The 18066-nt window shown below is 54.0% G+C and overlaps 2 protein-coding genes across 5 annotated transcripts in view; one reads left to right on the forward strand and one right to left on the reverse strand.

The window, feature by feature from the left end:
* Positions 1–15579, reverse strand: ALDH3A2 (aldehyde dehydrogenase 3 family member A2). 4 transcript variants are annotated; one of them, XM_055407401.2, is made up of 12 exons: positions 15561–15579; positions 14344–14504; positions 12159–12390; positions 11351–11436; positions 10066–10274; positions 8991–9108; positions 7213–7354; positions 6566–6732; positions 5117–5216; positions 3976–4211; positions 3264–3369; positions 1–1566 (listed from the first exon to the last, which is right to left on the reverse strand). In XM_055407401.2, exons 2-11 carry the CDS (start codon positions 14494–14496, stop codon positions 3298–3300), a joined length of 1515 nt encoding a protein of 504 aa, XP_055263376.2. In that variant the 5' UTR covers positions 14497–14504; positions 15561–15579; the 3' UTR covers positions 1–1566; positions 3264–3297. The 4 variants fall into 4 exon arrangements, with proteins under 4 accessions (XP_055263376.2, XP_055263375.2, XP_055263374.2 ...); XM_055407400.2 differs by lacking the exon at positions 15561–15579 and adding an exon at positions 14649–14731; XM_055407399.2 differs by lacking the exon at positions 15561–15579 and adding an exon at positions 14632–14693.
* The window catches only part of LOC129538368 (uncharacterized), a 14046-nt gene continuing 10474 nt past the window's right edge, over positions 14495–18066 (forward strand). Inside the window, exons 1-3 of the mRNA XM_055398511.2 lie at positions 14495–14506; positions 14678–14967; positions 15676–15768. Coding sequence (XP_055254486.1) covers positions 14495–14506; positions 14678–14967; positions 15676–15768 — 395 coding nt within the window. The remainder of the gene's footprint in view (positions 14507–14677; positions 14968–15675; positions 15769–18066) is intronic.

The following is an 18066-nucleotide window of genomic DNA, read 5'->3' on the forward strand; positions in this document are numbered from 1 at the left end:
TACCAGTAGACAAGCAAATAATTTTAATTAGAAAGTAAAATGCACAATATACCAAATGAAAATTCCATATTGAAATTTTGTCTGAGATATTTTACGCTGATTATTCTGATAAAGCCCCAGTGTAAGCAGGTGTGTCCTAAGCCAGCCTAGTGATTGGTTGTTGACCCCTGTGTTCTGTGATAAAGGCTTAACGCTCTGCAGTCACCCACAAGGAGCAGGTTCATTCAATGGTGGATCACATGTGCTGTGAAGTGACATACGTTCTTTCATTGAGTGTGGAGGCAGGCTCCCCAGGGCTCTTCTGTTTGGCTGTTCTGTTCTGTTTGGCTGTTCTGTTCTGTTTGGCTGTTCTGTTCTGTTTGGCTGAAGTGCTGGGTCTGGTCCCGACTGTGCTCAGGAGGTCCCCTTCAGTGGGCTGGCTGCTGTCCTGGTCATGGAGAGCCCTCTTCCAGATGCCCCCTCACCAGCCCCTGGGGCTCGCAGGCTGCAAGTCGTGAACACCCAAGGCCTCTTGTCCAGGACAGAAACTGGTCCCCACGTTAAGTTCTGGACAGAATGTTCAGCAGTGCCCCTCTCAGGTTTCCAAAAGTGAAAGTGAAAGTCGCTCAGTTGTGTCTGACTCTTTGCAACCCCATGGAATTCTCCAGGCCAGAATACTGGAGTGGGTAGCCATTCCCTTCTCCAGGGGATCTTCCCAACCCAGGTCTCCCACATTGCAGGCGTATTCTTTACCAGCTGAGCCACAAGGGAGGCCAAGGGGATGCTTACTTGCCTCATGGTACAGAAACGGGAAACTTGAAGATCTGTCCCTAAAGAGCCACTGACTTGCTATGTGCAGCCTCTGCTCAAGGGTGGGTATTGTCTGAGTACCATGACGACAGCAGTGAAACAGGCCAGGGGCACAGAAACACAGTCTACGAATGACATGATTCTTGCACCAAATTGGCAGCTGCCTTCCAGGAGCTCAAGGATTTACCATGTGTGGATGTCACAACAGACCGCCACAAGCCAAGCACAGGATAGAGAGTGGTGAGAAAGGAGGGCTGCCTCCTGGAGCTCAGTCTTCAGGTCCCAGGATCGGGGACAGGGACCCCCCCACCCTAGTTCTAGTGCCCCAAACCCCAAGGAGTCTGGGAGATCTCGCCTCACCTCTCTGGAGTGAGACCTGGAAACATGTGCAGGGCAGTCTCTGGAAGGCTTCGGGGGTCTGCCTGAAGGTGGGGGTGGCAAGCCCCATGTCCCTGGTAAAGAGGAGTCACTGAGCAGGTCTGGGAATGTGGGCTCACCCAGTGTGCTCCCTGCCCTGCCCCCACCCAGCGCTCGAGGGATGCAGGTTCTCCAAGTGAGCGTGCTCAGTCCTGGGGGCCGGGGTAGGGGAGGTAAGTGGGGGACTTTGGCTGAAGCGGTGAGTTTTATTAATGGTGAATGGCGAGGATGGTGCGTTTGCATATCTTCTTAAAAAGTTCTGGTACAATTTAAAAATGATTGGTTGATTAGCCACTGAGCAGAAGAATAATTCACCAGAGATGATGATGAGGTGGCCGGGTTCCATCAGTAGTATCCGGCCTGCAGGGGGGAGAAGGGATCCAGGTTACTGCCAGTTGATGACCCTTGAGCCCTACAACATGGGCCCAGGGTCAGGACCCCAACCAGCACCTCCCATCCTGGAAACCTCTCCTGCAGTGACAGCAGGGCCCACAGGTGCCTAAGGACGAGAGGTCATGCTCTCCCCCACAAACGACGACAGGATGGTGGTGTTAGAGGCAGTACTCTGTCCAACATGGAGAAGACACAACAACAAGCAAAGATATAAGTTGTAAGAAGGAAGCGGACTGTCCACGTGAACTCTGAAAACTGGTGAGCGATTCTGCTTCTCGAATTCCCGAGAGTGAGTAATTCCATCAACACCCACTGAGGCTTAAAGAAGCACAGCCAGAGTTCAAACGATGCATTTAATCCTCAAGATCCTGATAACATTGATCGATTTTAACCTTTTATTTTCCTCAGCTTTTAAAAACCCCTGCAATGCTTTCCGTAGCTTAGGCTAAACTTTACTGGAACCCTGTGTAAAAAGGATGTGGAAAATGCCCCCACCCGGAGATTCTAACATGCTCCCCTTAGACTGATAACTGTGGCTTTCAGTTTCCCATTTTAAAATGCTCCAAATACATTCTAACCCTAGTAAACTGAATTATTAAAATCAATCAGAGCTACGAAGTGCAAAAAAACAATTTCAGAAAAATGTTTGCAGTGACCACCAACAGATTCCTCAAGAAAATGGCCAATTTAGGCACAGAATCCTTTACTGAACGTAAAAGGTGATTTTATAAAAAGAGGGTGTAAGCATAGAGAAGCAGCAAAGAGAGAAGAGCCCCCAGATCTCCACCCAGCCTCACACTGGAGCCAAAACAATCGGAACACCGCGGTTCCCAGCGAGGACAGCAAGAGGTGGGCTGCCCGCGCCCTGCGGGCTCAGAAGAGGCCTCGCCCAGAGCCATTTAAATCAATCTCAAGGCCCAGCTAAATAGACATTTTTACAACACTGATGCATCTCTAGAGCCTACCAGACAAAGGCTTGTCTGCCAAACCCTTTTGGGAACTTGGCGGGGCACTGCCAGCCCATCTGGCAGGGGGCACTGCCCCCTAGGAGGGGTCAGGCCTGTAGGGATCAGTTTGCCTGCACCTCCGGATTCTCCACCAGGCTGAGCGACTCCACCGCAACCAAGGAGGTACTGGTCAGGCTGGAGACCCACGACTTGGGAGAGGACAGGCCGACAGGGACCAGAGACCAAACAGTGCCACTGGCCTCAGCAAGATGCAGAAGAACAGCACTGCAGCCCACAGCGAGCTCGGATTCACCAGGTCTGCTACGTAAGTGCTGGTTAAACTTTAAGGAAAGAAAATTCAAAAACGAAACAAAAAGTGACTGAGCTTTTTATGAGATGTTGCTCAGACTCTGAAGCTAGGTCTGAGTGGCTCAACAGGCACATCCTTAGGGCAGCTGAGTGCACGTGGCTGTAGTTTTCTGGGAGCAGTGGTTGCTTCGTCCGGACCCTCTAATCCAGAGTCCAGCCCTGGACTGAACCCGTGGCTCAGTCAGGTTTAACACTGCTGCTCCAGGCTAAAGTCCAAAGTGCCTGGAGACAAATAAATTGCACATTCTTTTTCTGGTAACACGAGCCTCTGAGTGTAGAAAAACACATGACCGGAAGAGCGCACACCCCACGCTGGCCCGGGTTACAGAAAGGAAGAAACAGCCCTACCTCCTCTCAACACAGAGTGGGTTCTGAGACCGGCTCACGGGATGGCACGTCTGTGAACTGCCAGAAAAAGCAACAGGGTCTTTGTCCTCAGCACAGCCTGGTACCTCTGAGGAAACCCAAATGAATTCAGATGCAGCTGGTATCTCCAGCTCCACCAACACCCTCTCAACACTTAAACCAAACACAGACACGAACGCAGCTGTTCCCGTTAAATCTGGCTTTGCCCCAGGAAGCTGGCTGGCACTGGCTGTCCTCGCACGTCCATGTCTTCAATAACCAATCACCAGAGACACACACTGCAGTCAGCCTCATGCCCAAGCCGCCTCCACCAGCAGCCCGTCACCAGAGGATAGTCTTCCACCTCCACACACCGGGTCCATGCACGTCCAGGAACCAGCTGGCCCCGAGGCACCAACAGCAAGAGGATCAAGGGTTAGGCAGCTCAGCTTCTGCAGCGAGCTCTCCAGGGGTTTAACCTCAGACCAGAGGCAGCACATGGCTCCTGTGAGGACAGGCCTGTGGACTGGACAGTCTCTGCCACTGGAGCCCAGAAGCTGCCAGAGATGCTCAGAAAATCAGGGGCTACCCGCAGGCCATAGCTCCCTGGCCCTTAGTTTTAGACTGAATGTTAACAGGATGAGACAGCACCGATTTAATAAAATCGGAGGCGCTCCCAAGACAGAGCCATCCCAGGCAGCCATTGGGGACCCACCTTGATGAGCACGGCGGCCAGGACACCCAGGAGAGTAAGCAGCAGGAGGCCGAGTCTCCCTTTGTTGAACCGCTTCAGCAAGAAAAATTTCGCCCAGTCCACCTTCGACTGGCTGTTGGGAGGGTACCGGAGTTGGTTCGCGCCTTCCCGCTTGAGAGTTTTTAATAAACAGGGACGTTGATGGGAAAAAGTATCGAAACTGTGTTTTCCGTGATATGCTCCCATCCCGCTGGACCCTGAAGTCAAGGGCAGATGAGACAGGCCGCTGTAGGTAACGGTGCTTCTCCTGCGCATGGTCCTGGGCCCCCTGCCCATCAGCATGGGGGGAGCGCCTTGTTCCAGGTCCTCCCAGTGGCCCCCGCACAGTGGACCCGGCCCAGGACATGCTCCGGGTGCTCCTGGGACAGGCTCACTACCACAACCCCACTTCCAAGAGGGAATAGGGCAGGCAGGACCTTAGTGTGGCCCTGAGGGTCTGACTCTGGGAGCCCGGGGCTGAACTGCACTTCCTCCAGGCTCTCGGGAGGTCATGTGGTGGTGCTAACAAGCTGGTGGACACCTCTGCCCTCTCAGAGCTGTGCTCCGGGCCTGTGCTCATTTGTCTGCTTGGTCACGTAAGCTGGGCAGACACGCATGTGGCTAGGGTAACCAGGGCCCAGGGCATGATTTGGGTGAAGCAGAAGCTGCAGGGGGATTCTGTGAGATGTATCAAAAGGTGTGCCTTTTAATGAAAAAGTCTAAATTACAAAATATTAAGTGTTTATGTCTGGGAGGTCATTGCATTTTCCCTCATAACTTTCGATAGTATTCTGTTTTTGTGCCTTTTCCCTAAAAATGCAAATGGACATCCAGGTCCTCGACTGCTGTCTGCCCTGCCCATGGCCCCATCCCCCGCCTGTCCATGGGCCCATCCCTCGCCTGCCCATGGCCTGTCACCATCTCATTCATAAAGGACAGAAGGCAAGCCTCAGTTCATCTGAGACCTGATTCTCGGCCCAAGACATGCCCTGCATCTGATGAAGAATTGCAAACCAGGGAAGCAACAAACTGTAAACCTCTGCAGATGGGGAAGCGTCCCTAAGGGTGGAGGGTGGGGACGGGCCAGAAGGGGACTCTGGGCAGTGGCTGGGAGGGGCCTCACCTACTCCCCCGAAGGGCAGAGAGCTGAGCATGAAGTGCATGATGACATCATTGCCTGTGACACCGCCACTGGACGTCCTGTCAATCATCTGCTTGATGAGCTGAGGGAAAGAGCAGAGGCCCCGGGTCAGCTGTGGCCAGCCCAGGACACATGTCTTCCTCGAGGTCAGACCCCACAAGCGAGCATGGTACAGGTCAGCTCTCAGCTGCACTTTGAGTCCTCCGGGGAGGCAATGCAGAGGGAGTTGAACACCCATCAAACTAGTGCTCAACCCCCGAGCCCGCAGCCAGGGCCTCTCTTATCAGGGACCGTTCAGGCTCTATTCCAGGTCTTAAGAATTGTTAATGTTCCTTCTGGTTTACTTTATTTTACAGCTTGTGGTTTACAGATACTTCATTTCTGTGAGACGCAAAAGACATTCAAATGTCCTACTTTTGAAGGAGATCGCTGGTTGGCTCACCGGGGACCCAAACGGGCAGTGACACTTGACTGGTAAATGTTACCTCCCTGGTGCTGACCAGCCCAGTCCTCCGTACCAAAGGTCATCACTGATCACAGGACAAAGCCTGACGTGTCACCCTCTGCCCAGGCCACAGACCTTGGCTTCTGCTCTGCCCTCCACTGCCTGTGATCATTTCAGCTGTGGACCATTGTGTGCCGCTAACCCGACCCTCGCTGAGGCCTGCATGCTTGGTCTCCCTGGAGGATGGTGGACAGAGATCAGCCCCTCAACAGCTTGGCCAGCTCTGGAAGCGGCCCCATGACTGCCTACACGGCCGGGCAGAGGCTCCACAGAGGACACCTGCTCTGGAACTCTTTGGCCTGGCCTGGCTGCACTTTCTCCTCCGAGTTTTCCCTTTTCCTCAGAGGCTCCTGGCCTACTGGCCCACCTTGAGACTACTGTCCCTCAGCAGCCAGTCACCGTTGAGATGTGGATGGACAGGCTCAAGAGTGGTGGTGGGGCTGCCAGGCCTGGGGTGACAAGGCGTGAGTGGCCAGCCTGACTAGGACTGTGAAACCGTTCCAACCACAAGGTTGCATCACTGGAAAAACCCAAGTCCATGGTTTCCCAACGTCTCCCTCAGCAGTGCCAGAGACCTGCCCCAGTCCGCTCCATGGTCCCCTGCCTGCATGGCCTTGGGGTCCTCGGGCACCCAGGGATTAACAACGGGAGAACTGCTAACACTGGCGCCTGGAAGTCTCCCAATTAGATGGGAGGTGTTTGTGAGTCAACAGACTTGTGACAGTAACTCCGAAGACGGGAGCGACCCCAGGGAGTGAGGGGAAGGTCACAGTGATAACCCCAGGGCCTCATTACCCAAGAAAGAGACAGCCAGCTGTGAGAACAGCCTCACTGGGGACTCAGGTGTAATAATCCCCGTCTGCTTTAGAGCACAGAAGGTTCAGGAGCGCGGCTCATGACAGCACGCCATGTGCTGTGAAGTTTACCTTACTGTTGTGAGAAAACACATAGAAGGCCAGGGGCTTTTCGCGTTCATTTATGAACTGTATGGCTTCATCTGCATTCTTCACAGGCACTATTGGAAGAATTGGTCCAAAAATTTCTTCCTGCATCACCTTGGTGTCAGGATCCACATCAGTGAGTATTGTTGGGGCTGAAAAAGAAAATCAAAGATGAAAAGGCTGCAGCTGAGCCAGAAACATCCAACTCTCCCTGCAAGCTGCACTCAGGGGTCCCCTGCCCCACCAAGTGTCACCTTATGAAACGAGACCCAAGTACATGCATGAACCGTGCAAATACTCAGTGTCTCCAGGCGTGTGCATCAGGGATCCTTGTGCAAGCAAGGGGGTAAACAGGCTGGAGTAAATCCTGTGTTTACCTAACCGTGTTCAGCGCTGCACACCTGTGTCCTTCCCTGAACAGGCCTTCCTGGGGGGACAGACGGTCAGTTCCCTCCAAGGACCAGACCAGCACCACTTCTTAACTCAAGTGCATTTCTGCCCTGATCTCTCTGACCTTGACTACAACCTAGTGAGGCTGGCGAATGTCATAAAGCGGCAGCATCCCCTAGGCCTGGCCTCAGGCTCTGCCCGCCCTGGACACACAGGAGAACACAGACCATAGGTCCCCTTACCTATGTAGCGTGTGGCCTCATCCGTCTCCCCACCGAAAGCTATCTTCTGTCCTTCCAGCAGACTCTGTAGCCTCTTAAAATGACGAAGATTGACGATCCTCTCGTAGTCGGGAGATTCTTTTACATTTTCTCCATAGAATTCCTATGTCAAACAACAGTATCTAGTCATCACTAAAGACCCACGTTTTAATTTAGTAACTATAAAATTCACTTGTGTCCCCACCCATCTGGCTTTACACCCTCACAGAATCCCACCCCCACCCCCCACTCCCCAGCCAGCCCCCGAGGACTTCGACAGTAGAAAGGTTAAGTTCTCTGTCAGGCTGAGGGCAAGAGTTTACACACACACAAGTCTCCCATTTCCCACAGTTTCTGGGGTTAGCGTGGGTCCTTCCTGGGGTGGACGGAGAGTGGGTACTGCAAGTCGTGCCCTGTGTCAGGGCCCCATGTGCATCCCTGTCGACTCTGGCTGCTCTGCTCCCATGAGGAGCTGAGTGGTGGCCTGCAGAGACTGGAGCATGGCCTGTGCAGCCCTTCGCAGAAAAGTCTGCTGAGCTTCGTGCTGCTTCCTCCTGGTCTGGAACCTCCACCAGTCACAGACAGTTGGGAACCACTCAGAAGATCAAAGCATTGTCTGGGTAAACCAATCTTGATGGCTCAGAGTCAGCCCTGTAGGTGCACTCCATCTCCCCTGACCACTGTCCATTCCCCCCATCAACCTTGAGCTGGCTGGTAAGAACATCCGGGCAGCCTGTGGAAACACAGGGTCTCAGGTCCCCACAATAGGGCCACAGGAGTGGCTGTCGGTGCTGGCTGCACCTGTCACCTGGAGACCCCAGACCTCCTGTGAAGGGGAGGATAGGAAACGTCTCCTAAATCGTGCCTAGCGACTCTCAGGCGACAAGCAGGGCGGTGAAAGGAGAAATGCCTCCAGGGAGACCGGGACTGTCACTCCCAGGAAACCTGGCTGGTCACCACACACACCCAGCACAACTTCTCCAGCCGTAGTGTCTCCCTGGAGTCTGGCCAAGGCCCCTCCCATGCTGTCCTTGTCTGGCCCCACCACAGTCCCACCACTATATCCACGTCAAGACCCTCAGCCCCTCGCTGCTCACACTGTCTCTCCTGATTGTCCATGAGCTACCTCTCAGGGCTTGGTCAGCACCCAGGGAGTGAACCATGGTTGTTCTAGCAACTTCTTCACCCAGGAGGCCCATGACCCAGTACAATCACTGAGCTGTCAAAGATCCATCCCATCCTTCCTCCAGTCCAAGTCCCTTGTTTCTCCTGGCTCACCTGGGGCCTTCCCTGATCCCCGCCCTAGACTGCCACTTGAAACACCCTCAAAGATTGAGGGCTGCGTTAAGAGTAGTTAATTTGCTCGCTCTTCAAAACAGCTGGCTTTGCTAAACCACCTACACACCGAAGATCAGATAACCCTGACAGACAGTCCCACACGTCAAGGGTCCTCAAAAGCCTGACAGCCTTCTCCCCAGACCATAGAATCACTGCTGAACTGTTTTTTCTAAAGTCTGTGCTGCACCTAAGGACTTATCATCAACAAATCAGCTGGATGGTTTTTGGCGTGCATACCACCAGCCTCACCTTGCTCTCAGCAAACGTTCTCTGAAAACATTTTCTCATTAGCCAGGAAGTTCAGTCACAGCTGCTACTGGAATGTTCAACGGGGGAGGGGATGGGGAGCTGCTGCCCGCAAACAGTCAGTCTCACCCTGCACCCTGAGGCAGCCAGTGCAACCAGGGGCGGTAAACACGCACCTTCACGGCCTCCTGCACCTTCCGCACGATCAGGTCCTGGAGGGACGGCTCACAGAGCACGTAGTCCGGGGCGATGCAGGTCTGGCCGCAGTTCATGAACTTGCCCCAGGCGATGCGCCTGGGAAAAGCACCAGCAGCCGCATTCAGTCTCCTCACCTGCCACCCACGCTGTGCTGTTTACCAACGATGCTCACACGTACTCATGAATCTTGACTGAACAATGTTTTAATGACTCGTCTCTGTAGCACTTTCAGTTGATGCAGAATATTCTAGGGAGCAGGGAAAGCTTTGTGCCTGCTCATCAACAACAGTGCTTTAAATGCAGGGACGCCCCTGCCCGCAGCAGGAAAGGACAGACACCCCCTCCCTCCCCCAACTCCGGCTAGGAGGACATCTGGGAGGACGGGGTCCCCTGGCTCTGGGAAGCTGTGCCCGAGCTCTGACAGAAATCCACGCAATGGTCTCCTGTTCGGGCAGACAGACACCTACCTACAGAGCCCACCCAACCCCGCCCAATGCCCCCACCCCCTCTCCACCGCGTCTCCGAGGGGAGGGGAGCCATGCTGCTCTAGCACTGTGAACTGTGGGTCTGAGCACTTGCTATGAGCCAAACTGACTCAGCACAGACACCTCCAAACCTTTAACTTTCTAGTTCTCAGTCATCATGCAAGATGCTCTTCTCAGTTAAAAGATAAGCAGTATCGGTTATCAGTAAAGGAACTTAGGAAATCAGTGTAAGGAGTCTAAAGACTTTGCATTATCTACTGTACTTTCTGGATCAGCTACCAGTGGGACAGAAAGATTTCCTGCCTGATCTATTATCTTGAGAATAGAAAGAACTTGTTTTTCACTCCTAAGGACGACCGTGTGATGTCAAGGCTTCGTGTTCACCACTTCTGGCCGTGGCACTAAGAAAGAGTGTGTGAAATTTCTACGCTATCCCCCAGCCCCAACCCAGGAGGACATCAACCCCCAAGGCTCAGCAAGGTCTCTCGGAGCCAGGAGGCACAGGGGACAAGCCAGCAGGCTTTCATCTGAGCTGGGAAAATCCAGGAAACCACACAGCCAGTCTCACCGGCAGGCAACATCCAAGTCACAGTCTTGGTCCACGTAGCACGGGCTCTTCCCTCCCAGTTCAAGGGTCACGGGGGTCAGATGCTTGGCAGCAGCCTGCATGACAATTTTTCCAACAGCGGTGTTTCCCGTGTAGAGAATGTGGTCAAATCGCTGCTTCAGAAGCTCCGTGGTCTCCTCGACACCACCATTGATAACAGCGTACAGGTCCTGAAGGAAAGAGACAGACCTGAGTGTCACTGACTTCATCCTGCTGTCCAATGTAAACGCCTAACTGTCCGTAAACCAGGAAAAGGTGGAGACCGGCCCTTGTGAGGATGGCTGGGGGAGTCCGAAGGAACCTGAGAATCTCGACCTGCGGCAGAACTGGCCAGGGAGACCAGCATTTCCACCTTAGCCTCACAAGGACACAAAAGAGAAGAGGGATCCCACCCAGGACACGCAGAGCTGGGGGCAGGGCGAAGGGAGGTGGTAGGGATGCAGCTGCTGTGGGTGAGCACAGGACAGGTCCTGGGCACATCCACCTGGAAGTCCCTCCTGAACTCAGCTCAGTGCAGTGGCTTAGACCACAGGGAGACCACGGGACATCTGAATCTGAACATGTGTGAAACCCAGTGAGGGCTCCCAAGGTTGGGCCAGCTGCTCCCTACCCCATTGCCACCAGCTCCTATGCCCGCTGGCTGAGGTCCTCACAGCTGCCTCCCTGACAGTCCCCGAGGACCCCCTCTGTGCAGAGCTAAACAGCATCATAACATTCTCTGCCTTGCACCAGACCCCTGATGGTTTTCTCCACACAGCTTCTGACACTCTTCACTGCCAGGCCTTTAACCCAGAGTGAGGGGCCAGCTCCGGGTCAGCAGGCTGTTTCTTTCTGTGGTTTTCAGGCCACAAACTTGTCCATTTAAGCCTGGACATGCTCTCATGCAACTGAACCTCACTAGGAGCACCTGGCTCAGCTCCAGCCCCTCGTCAAACAACCCACCACGTGGATACACCTAAGATCGTGGCAGATCCAACAATGGGTCAACTCAGAACACCACACAGCAGGGGATGCTCTCTGAGCAGCAGAGGTGCTGATAAGGCCAAGGGCCTGAACACAGTGTAACCACAGCAGCTGAACAATTCCAGTTTGTCTTGGACTTCACTGCTCTTATCAGGCCAGTTGCGGAAGGCTTAGGGAAATGGGGCATGGAGGCCCGACCACCAAACAACGGCAGTGGGAAGAATGGGTGCCTATTCCCCACGACCAATAGACAGACATGCATGCCAGGGAGGGGCACTCTCACCTGGTCCAAGTACTGAGGGAGGAGCTTAGCCAAGAGTTTGGCTGTATTCTCACTTACTTCGGAAGGCTTGAGAATCACAGCATTTCCTAAACAGAGCAGAAAGCAGGACAGCACTGTCGATACCTGAGTGACTAACAGCTGCCCAGATGGCGCTGACGTGTGGAGTGCAGGCTAAGCGTCATTTTTCCGTCTGTTCTTGGCCTTGCTCACCACAGGCCCGAGAGTCACCCCACTGCCTCCTTCCCAGAGGCTGACGCCTCCATTCTCACCCTCCAGGTCCCATCAGCCTCCCTACGTGGCCTCCAGCGTTCCCACATTGCTCTCACTCCCACTCTTGGGTTTTCCTGTTTGCCCTGGGATTACTGCACAAATATGAGCCTTGTCAACATGAAGCTGTTGATCTGGATCCTGAAAAACTGAGAGATTAATCCCTTGGCACTTGCTGTGGGTCACGGAGCATGACTTCCACAGCCCTTATCTGAATGCAGAAACTGGTCAGACAGAATCCAGCCGATTCATCCAAAGCCAGAGGTGGTGACTGAAACCACCTGGGAACATGGATGTCTGACTCTTGACCCGGTAAGTGGACTCATGTGTGCCTCTCCATCCTCAAGGGTTCCCTCTCCAGGGCTCCAGGAAGCAGTGGCCACACAAACCTCGGGAGCCCACTAAACAAGTAAGAATAACGCTTATGACTTCTCAATACACTGCTGGCTTACACTAAGGCAAGCCACCACAGCAAATGAATATAACTAGGCACCCTCCTTAACATGCAACAATGGCACGGGGACACAACCTGACCCCAGACCTGCAGCGATGGCTCCTATCAGGGGCTGGATGGTGAGGACAAAGGGGTAGTTCCAAGCTCCGATAATCAGTACGACCCCCAAGGGCTCTGGCTGGATGTAGGCCTCGTCCAGCATGGTGAGCAGGTTCCTCTGAGCTGGTTTAGCAGCAGCCCATTCCGGAAGCTTCTCCAGCATGAGATCAATTTCTCCAAGCACAGAAATGACTTCTTGACTGTATGCGTTGAATTCGCTCTGTCACAAGAGGATACAGTTAACCTTCATGGGTATGACATACTCAGGCAAGGGAATCCCCTGGTGGTCCAGTGGTTAGGACTCTGCTCTTCCACTGCAGGGGGCATGGATTCGATCCCTGGCCCAGGAACTAAGATCCCACAAACCATACAGTTATGTACAAAGAAACAAAAGTGTTGGGCTAGGCACACCTGTCAGATGGGCTGGTTTGCTGTATAGATTTCTCTGCACCCTTCAAGCCCACAGTGCATGCCTGCTAAGTCACTTCAGTTGTCTCCAACTCTGCAGTCACCCAGGTTCCTCTGTCCATGGGATTCTCCAGGCAAGAATACTAGAGTGGGTTGCCATGCCCTGCTCCAGGGGAATCTTCCTGACCCAGGGATAGAACTTGCCTCTCTTATGTGAACTGCACCTGCAGGCAGGTTCTTTACCACTGGCGCCACCTAAAGCTCATAGTATGCACTCATTTCGTTCCGTTCAGTCGCTCAGTCGTGTCCGACTCTTTGCGACCCCATGGACTGTAGCCTACCAGGCTTCTCCGTCCGTGGGATTCTCCAGGCAAGAATACTGGAGTGGGTTACCATTTCCTTCTCCAGGGGATCTTCCCGACCCAGGGATTGAACCCGGGTCTCCCGCATTGGAGGCAGACGCTTTAACCTCTGAGCCACCAGGGAAGCCCATGCACTCATTAACTCCCTAATATATTCAGTCTCTCTAAATCCTTCTTTACTGATCCAAGACATTTACCCCCAGGCTTAAATGGTCCCTAATTAATAATGGTGTGCCCTAATCTCACTTTACAAGCCACAGTAATTATGCTTTCACCCATATCTTAATATTTCACCCTTAATACACTGCCTTACAACTGTAGTTTCACTTCGGGCATGTTTTGTTTCTGGACCATAATTTAACACCCTCAAGGGCAAGGAATTTACTGTACTACTTTTTTTTTAAAAAAGAGTCATGTCCGACTCTTTGTGACCCCATGGACTGACAGTCCATGGAATTCTCTAGGCCAGAATACTGGAGTGGCTAGCCTTTCCCTTCTTCAGGGGATCTTCCCAACCCAGGAATTGAACCCAGGTCTCCCACATTGCAGGCGGATTCTTTACCAGCTGAGTCACAAAGGAAGCCCTGTACTTCTTTCATAATCCTTAAGACACACACTCAGAAATGCTGGTAGAGGAAACGATTCAGACTTCTTGCTTCAGACTCCTTAAATCCACCTTCTGTGACACAGTGCTTCTCCACCATAAGTAAATGTTATAGTTCTGTTGTTACTACTGGTGGTGGTGACATTCAGTCACTAAGTCGTTTCGGACTCTTGTGACCCCACGGTCCATGGGATTTCCCAGGTAAGAATCCTGGAGTGGGTTGCCATTTCCTTCTCCAGGGGACCTTCCCAACTCAGGGATCGGATCTTGATCTTCTGCACTGCAGGTGGATTCCTTACCACTGAGCCACCAGGGAAGCACACCCTTCTTATGTTTCTACTCCTCAAAATAATCTTTAGGGGGAAGTGAGAGATGGAGACTCGCAAAGCTAGAGCAAGGCCTTGCTACCCCTAGAATAAAGAGAAAAAACCAAAACAAAACAGAATAGTAACAACAGTATTATAGTAAACAGGGGACTGTATTTAAACCCTAAACACTCGCCCAAAACCTTGCTACTGAAAGCAGGGTTCCAGAACAAGGCAGCGTGGTATCATCCCGGGGCTTGTTACAAACTCGGGCTCTCAGAGTCCCCTCAAACCCCACCCGACCCACGGAAGCATCGTCCGCCTTTAACAGGTCCCGGGTAACTCGCGGGTGCACAGATCTGAAATCTAAAGTGGTTAAAAATCCGAGCGCGACCAGCAGCCAGAAAGTTGAAAAACAGTAATCCGGCCCGCAAATTGCTCGAATGACCCAATCCCGGGAGAGGGGGTAGGGGTGGGGTCAGGTCCGGGCGCACCTTGCTCAGGTCCGCACTGATGGCCGCCAGGATGTCCTTCTCGCGCTCCTGCACCATCGCGCGCAGGGCCTCGAGCTGCCGCCGCCGGAACGTCAGGGGGCGAGAGCGGCCGGAGCCGAAAGCCGCGCGAACCCGCTGGACCTCGCGCTCCATGGCCGGTCCTGCAGGGACAGGGTAGATCTGGCGCTGTAGGCGGCGGGCGGGCAGGACACGGGGCCGCGGGGCCCTGCCGCCCCATCCCCACCCTCCACCCGGTCCCGGGCCCACGACTCCCGGCCCACGCAGGACCTCAACACCCGACGCACCGACTCAGCCGACGCCAACTGCCCGGTAGACGCCCAGCCAGCAGGGCTCAGCCCGGAGTCGCGCGCCGATTGGCCGGCGTGGCCCACGTGACCCCCGCAGGCCGGACACTGTGCGGGCCCCGCCCCCAGCCGTCGGCGGGCGCGCGGGGGAGGACGACGCGTGGGAGCTGGTGCTGGAGGGCAACTCGGCTGCGCCTGCGCCTGGGGCGCGCGGTTCAGACCTCGCAAACCTGGCCCCGCGCCAAGCGGCCCCGGAGGCGGCGCTTGGTCGCCGGCACCGCTCCTTCCGGGCATCGAGTCTCTCGGACTCGTCACGCCAGTCAGTGCCCTGAGGCATCTCTTCTTCCTTTACCTGCCGCTCTCCGCCGCTTCCACCCTCCGGTCGCTGTCCCCTCCCTTCCCCCAACCCCGGTCCCTGCCCCAACCCGAGTCCCTGTCCCCCTTCCCCTCCCCCACCCGAGTCCCTGTCCCCCTTCCCCTCCCCCACCCCGAGTCCCTGTCCCCCTTCCCCTCCCCAGTCCCTGCCCCCTCCCTCACCCCGAGTCCCTGTCCCCTCCTCCCCCACCCCGAGTCCCTGTCCCCCTTCCCCTCCCCCACCCCAGTCCCCCTTTCCCTCCCCCACCCGAGTTCCTGCCCCCCCACCCCGAGTCCCTGTCCACTCCTCCCCCACCCGAGTCCCTGTCCCCTCCTCCCCAACCCTGTCCCCTTCCCCTCCTCCACCCCTGTCCCCTTTCCCCTCCTCCACCCCAGTCCCCCTCCCCCACCCCAAGTCCCTCTCCCCTTCCCCACCCCCATTCTGAGTCTCTATCCCCCTTCGCCTCCCCAAGTCCCTGGCCCCTTGCCCCCAGAGGGCCCAGGCTTCCGCTCCCCCTGCACCCACGGTGACAGAGCCCACTGCCAGTGGGTACTCACCTCACTCTCCTCACCTGTGCAGGTTGGAGGAACCTTCTGGCTCGTTCCTGACTTCACTGGGACTTTAATCGGTCTGTCACGTGGTTGCTTATTTTCCTGTGCTTTGACTTCTCAGGGAGAGAACCTGTTTTCCGGAGGTGAAGGACTCTACCTCAGGATGGGGAAGTCTGCCCCTTTCCCGGGATGTGTCGCTGATGCTTCTTCAGAGGTGAGCTTCCCTCCCGGCCGCGGGGTCTCCCGTGAAACCTTCAAGGGCCCTGTCGCCTCGCTTGTTTGATATGTGCTCTTTTCCTGATAATACACAAAACTATTCGGAAAACCGTGCTTCTGCATAGCACTTTCCTCCATGTGGGGATTGCCCTCCTGGGCTATAGCCCTCGGTTTGGCCAGGTAAAAAAAAAAAAAAAAAACTTTTCTAGTTTTATGAGCAAACTCCTTGGAAAAGACCCCGATGCTGGGAAAGATTGAGGGCAGGAGGAGAAGGGGACAACAGATAATGAGATGGTTGGATGGCATCACTGACTCAATGGACATGAATCTGAGCAAATTCCTGGAAATAGTGAAGGACAGGGAAGCCTGGTGTGCTGCAGTCCATGGGGTTGCAGAGAGTCAGACATGACTTGGCAACTGAGTGACAACAACACAGTCTTGTGAGAGAGGTTGTTTACTGATCACCTGCCTCCACACTCAGCTGCAGCTGATCATTGCCATCTCCTGGAGGTCAGCTTCGCTTGTTTGCCTGTTTGTGTTTGGCTTTGCTTGCTTGTGTTCTTCTGGTTTTCCTTTCTTTCTCTCACAGAGTCCTTTGGGTCTGTCTTTGCCAGATCTCTTCTTCCAGACCTCCTGAAGTTCTGGTGCCTGAGGACTCAGTTCTTGGGCCTCTTCTCTTTCCTCAGTCACGACCTCATCTAATCTCATGGACAGTGTTGGAGAAGGTTTTCAATTCCATCTGGTCCCATCCTTTTCTTTGAACTCCAGTAGGCATGTTTCATAGTGGCATTTGTAATAGGCGGGTTAAAGGTGACCATGGATACAATTGCTGGTTTATTTTAATCCACCTAGTACACTGCAGAGGTCCTCCAGTGTCCCCAGTCTCAGTAAAGGGTACCATCCTTTATCCTTTTAATTCAGGCCAAACTCCTTAGATTATCCTGATTCTTTGGCCTATCTTGTTGATCCGAGCACTTCTGCTTTAGTTTGAAGTGAAGTGAAGTGAAGTGAATTGAAGTCGCTCAGTTGTGTCCGACTCTTTGCGACCCCATGGACTGTAGCCTACCAGTTTTCTCTGTCCATGGGATTCTCCAGGCAAGAATACTGGAGTGGGTTACTATTTCCTTCTCCAGGGGATCTTCCCGACCCAGGGATCAAACCCGGGTCTCCCGCATTGGAGGCAGACGCTTTAACCTCTGAGCCACCAGGGAAGCCCATTCTTACCTGCACCTTATGGAAGCTCCCACTAGGTTCCCTGCTTCTGCTGCTGTCTCTGGGAAATTGTCATTTCTTGTCCTCCACTTACCCTTTTGTAACCTGCCCCACAGACTCCCAGCATGTCTGAACTGTACTTTGCCAGGTTCCCACGGCTGCTGACTTCCAGTGGGTTCTGCCTCTGGAGGCACGAGCAAGAGTGAGCAGGGTGAGGAGGAAGGCAACTTTCTGCTTCTGGGATCTGCAGTGTGGTGGTTGCCGGTCATTCCTGTAGTGGAAGTGGAGCAAGGATGGTTCCTCCCTTGGCCAAGGGGGCTGTGTCTAGTAGACGCAGGGTGACAGTGACAGCCTCTCCAGGTGGCACAGGTGCTGGTGCAGCCCCCCCGAGTTCCTTCCAGCCAGGGGTAGTCTCAGCAGCTTCCCATCTGTCCTGTAGTCTTACTGTTTAGATTTCCTCCGCCTGCAGTAGGTTGAGTGGTTTCTCCTTTCACGTCTGGATTCTGACTTTGCTGCAGCCTTTCTCCACCCAGCTGTCAGTCATCAAGACCCTTGATCCTGTTAGTTCCCTGCTCGAAGCTTTCCATCGGCTTCCTGTGACATTTAGAATAAAATCCCAAACCAACATCATGTTCAACAGCTCCATGTGTCCTGCCTGCAGCCTCCTCTCCAGCCTTGTTCCAAGTGATCCTCCCACTGAGTGGAGTGCTTGCCTCGTGGCTCACAGAACGGGAAGCACATCCCCACTCAGGCTTTGCTCCAGGCTCTATCCACAACCTGGAGTGCTCAGCTCACCTAACTCCATCTCTGGTTAAATGTAACATCCTTAAAGAAAACTTCTCTTAGAAAAGGAAAAAAAAAAAGCTGTAGTCTCCAGTACATACCAGTGTCTAAGCCAACTCCATCCCTGAGTGTTGCCAGTGCCTAGCAGGCTTTCAGTCTCAGGTCAGTGAAGGATCCTCTTGCTGTCCTAGGGCAGGGCATTCCCGGGAGACCGTCCCAAAGGAGATGGAGGAAAGCCGAGAAGCATTTAAAATGCTGAATTTGTTTTCTTAATTTTATTTTTGGAGTATAATCGCTTTAG

The sequence above is a fragment of the Moschus berezovskii genome, chromosome 20 (assembly GCF_049115385.1).
Source record: "Moschus berezovskii isolate FMDL1 chromosome 20, NW_MosBer_1.0, whole genome shotgun sequence".
In the NCBI taxonomy this organism is placed as follows: domain Eukaryota; kingdom Metazoa; phylum Chordata; class Mammalia; order Artiodactyla; family Moschidae; genus Moschus; species Moschus berezovskii.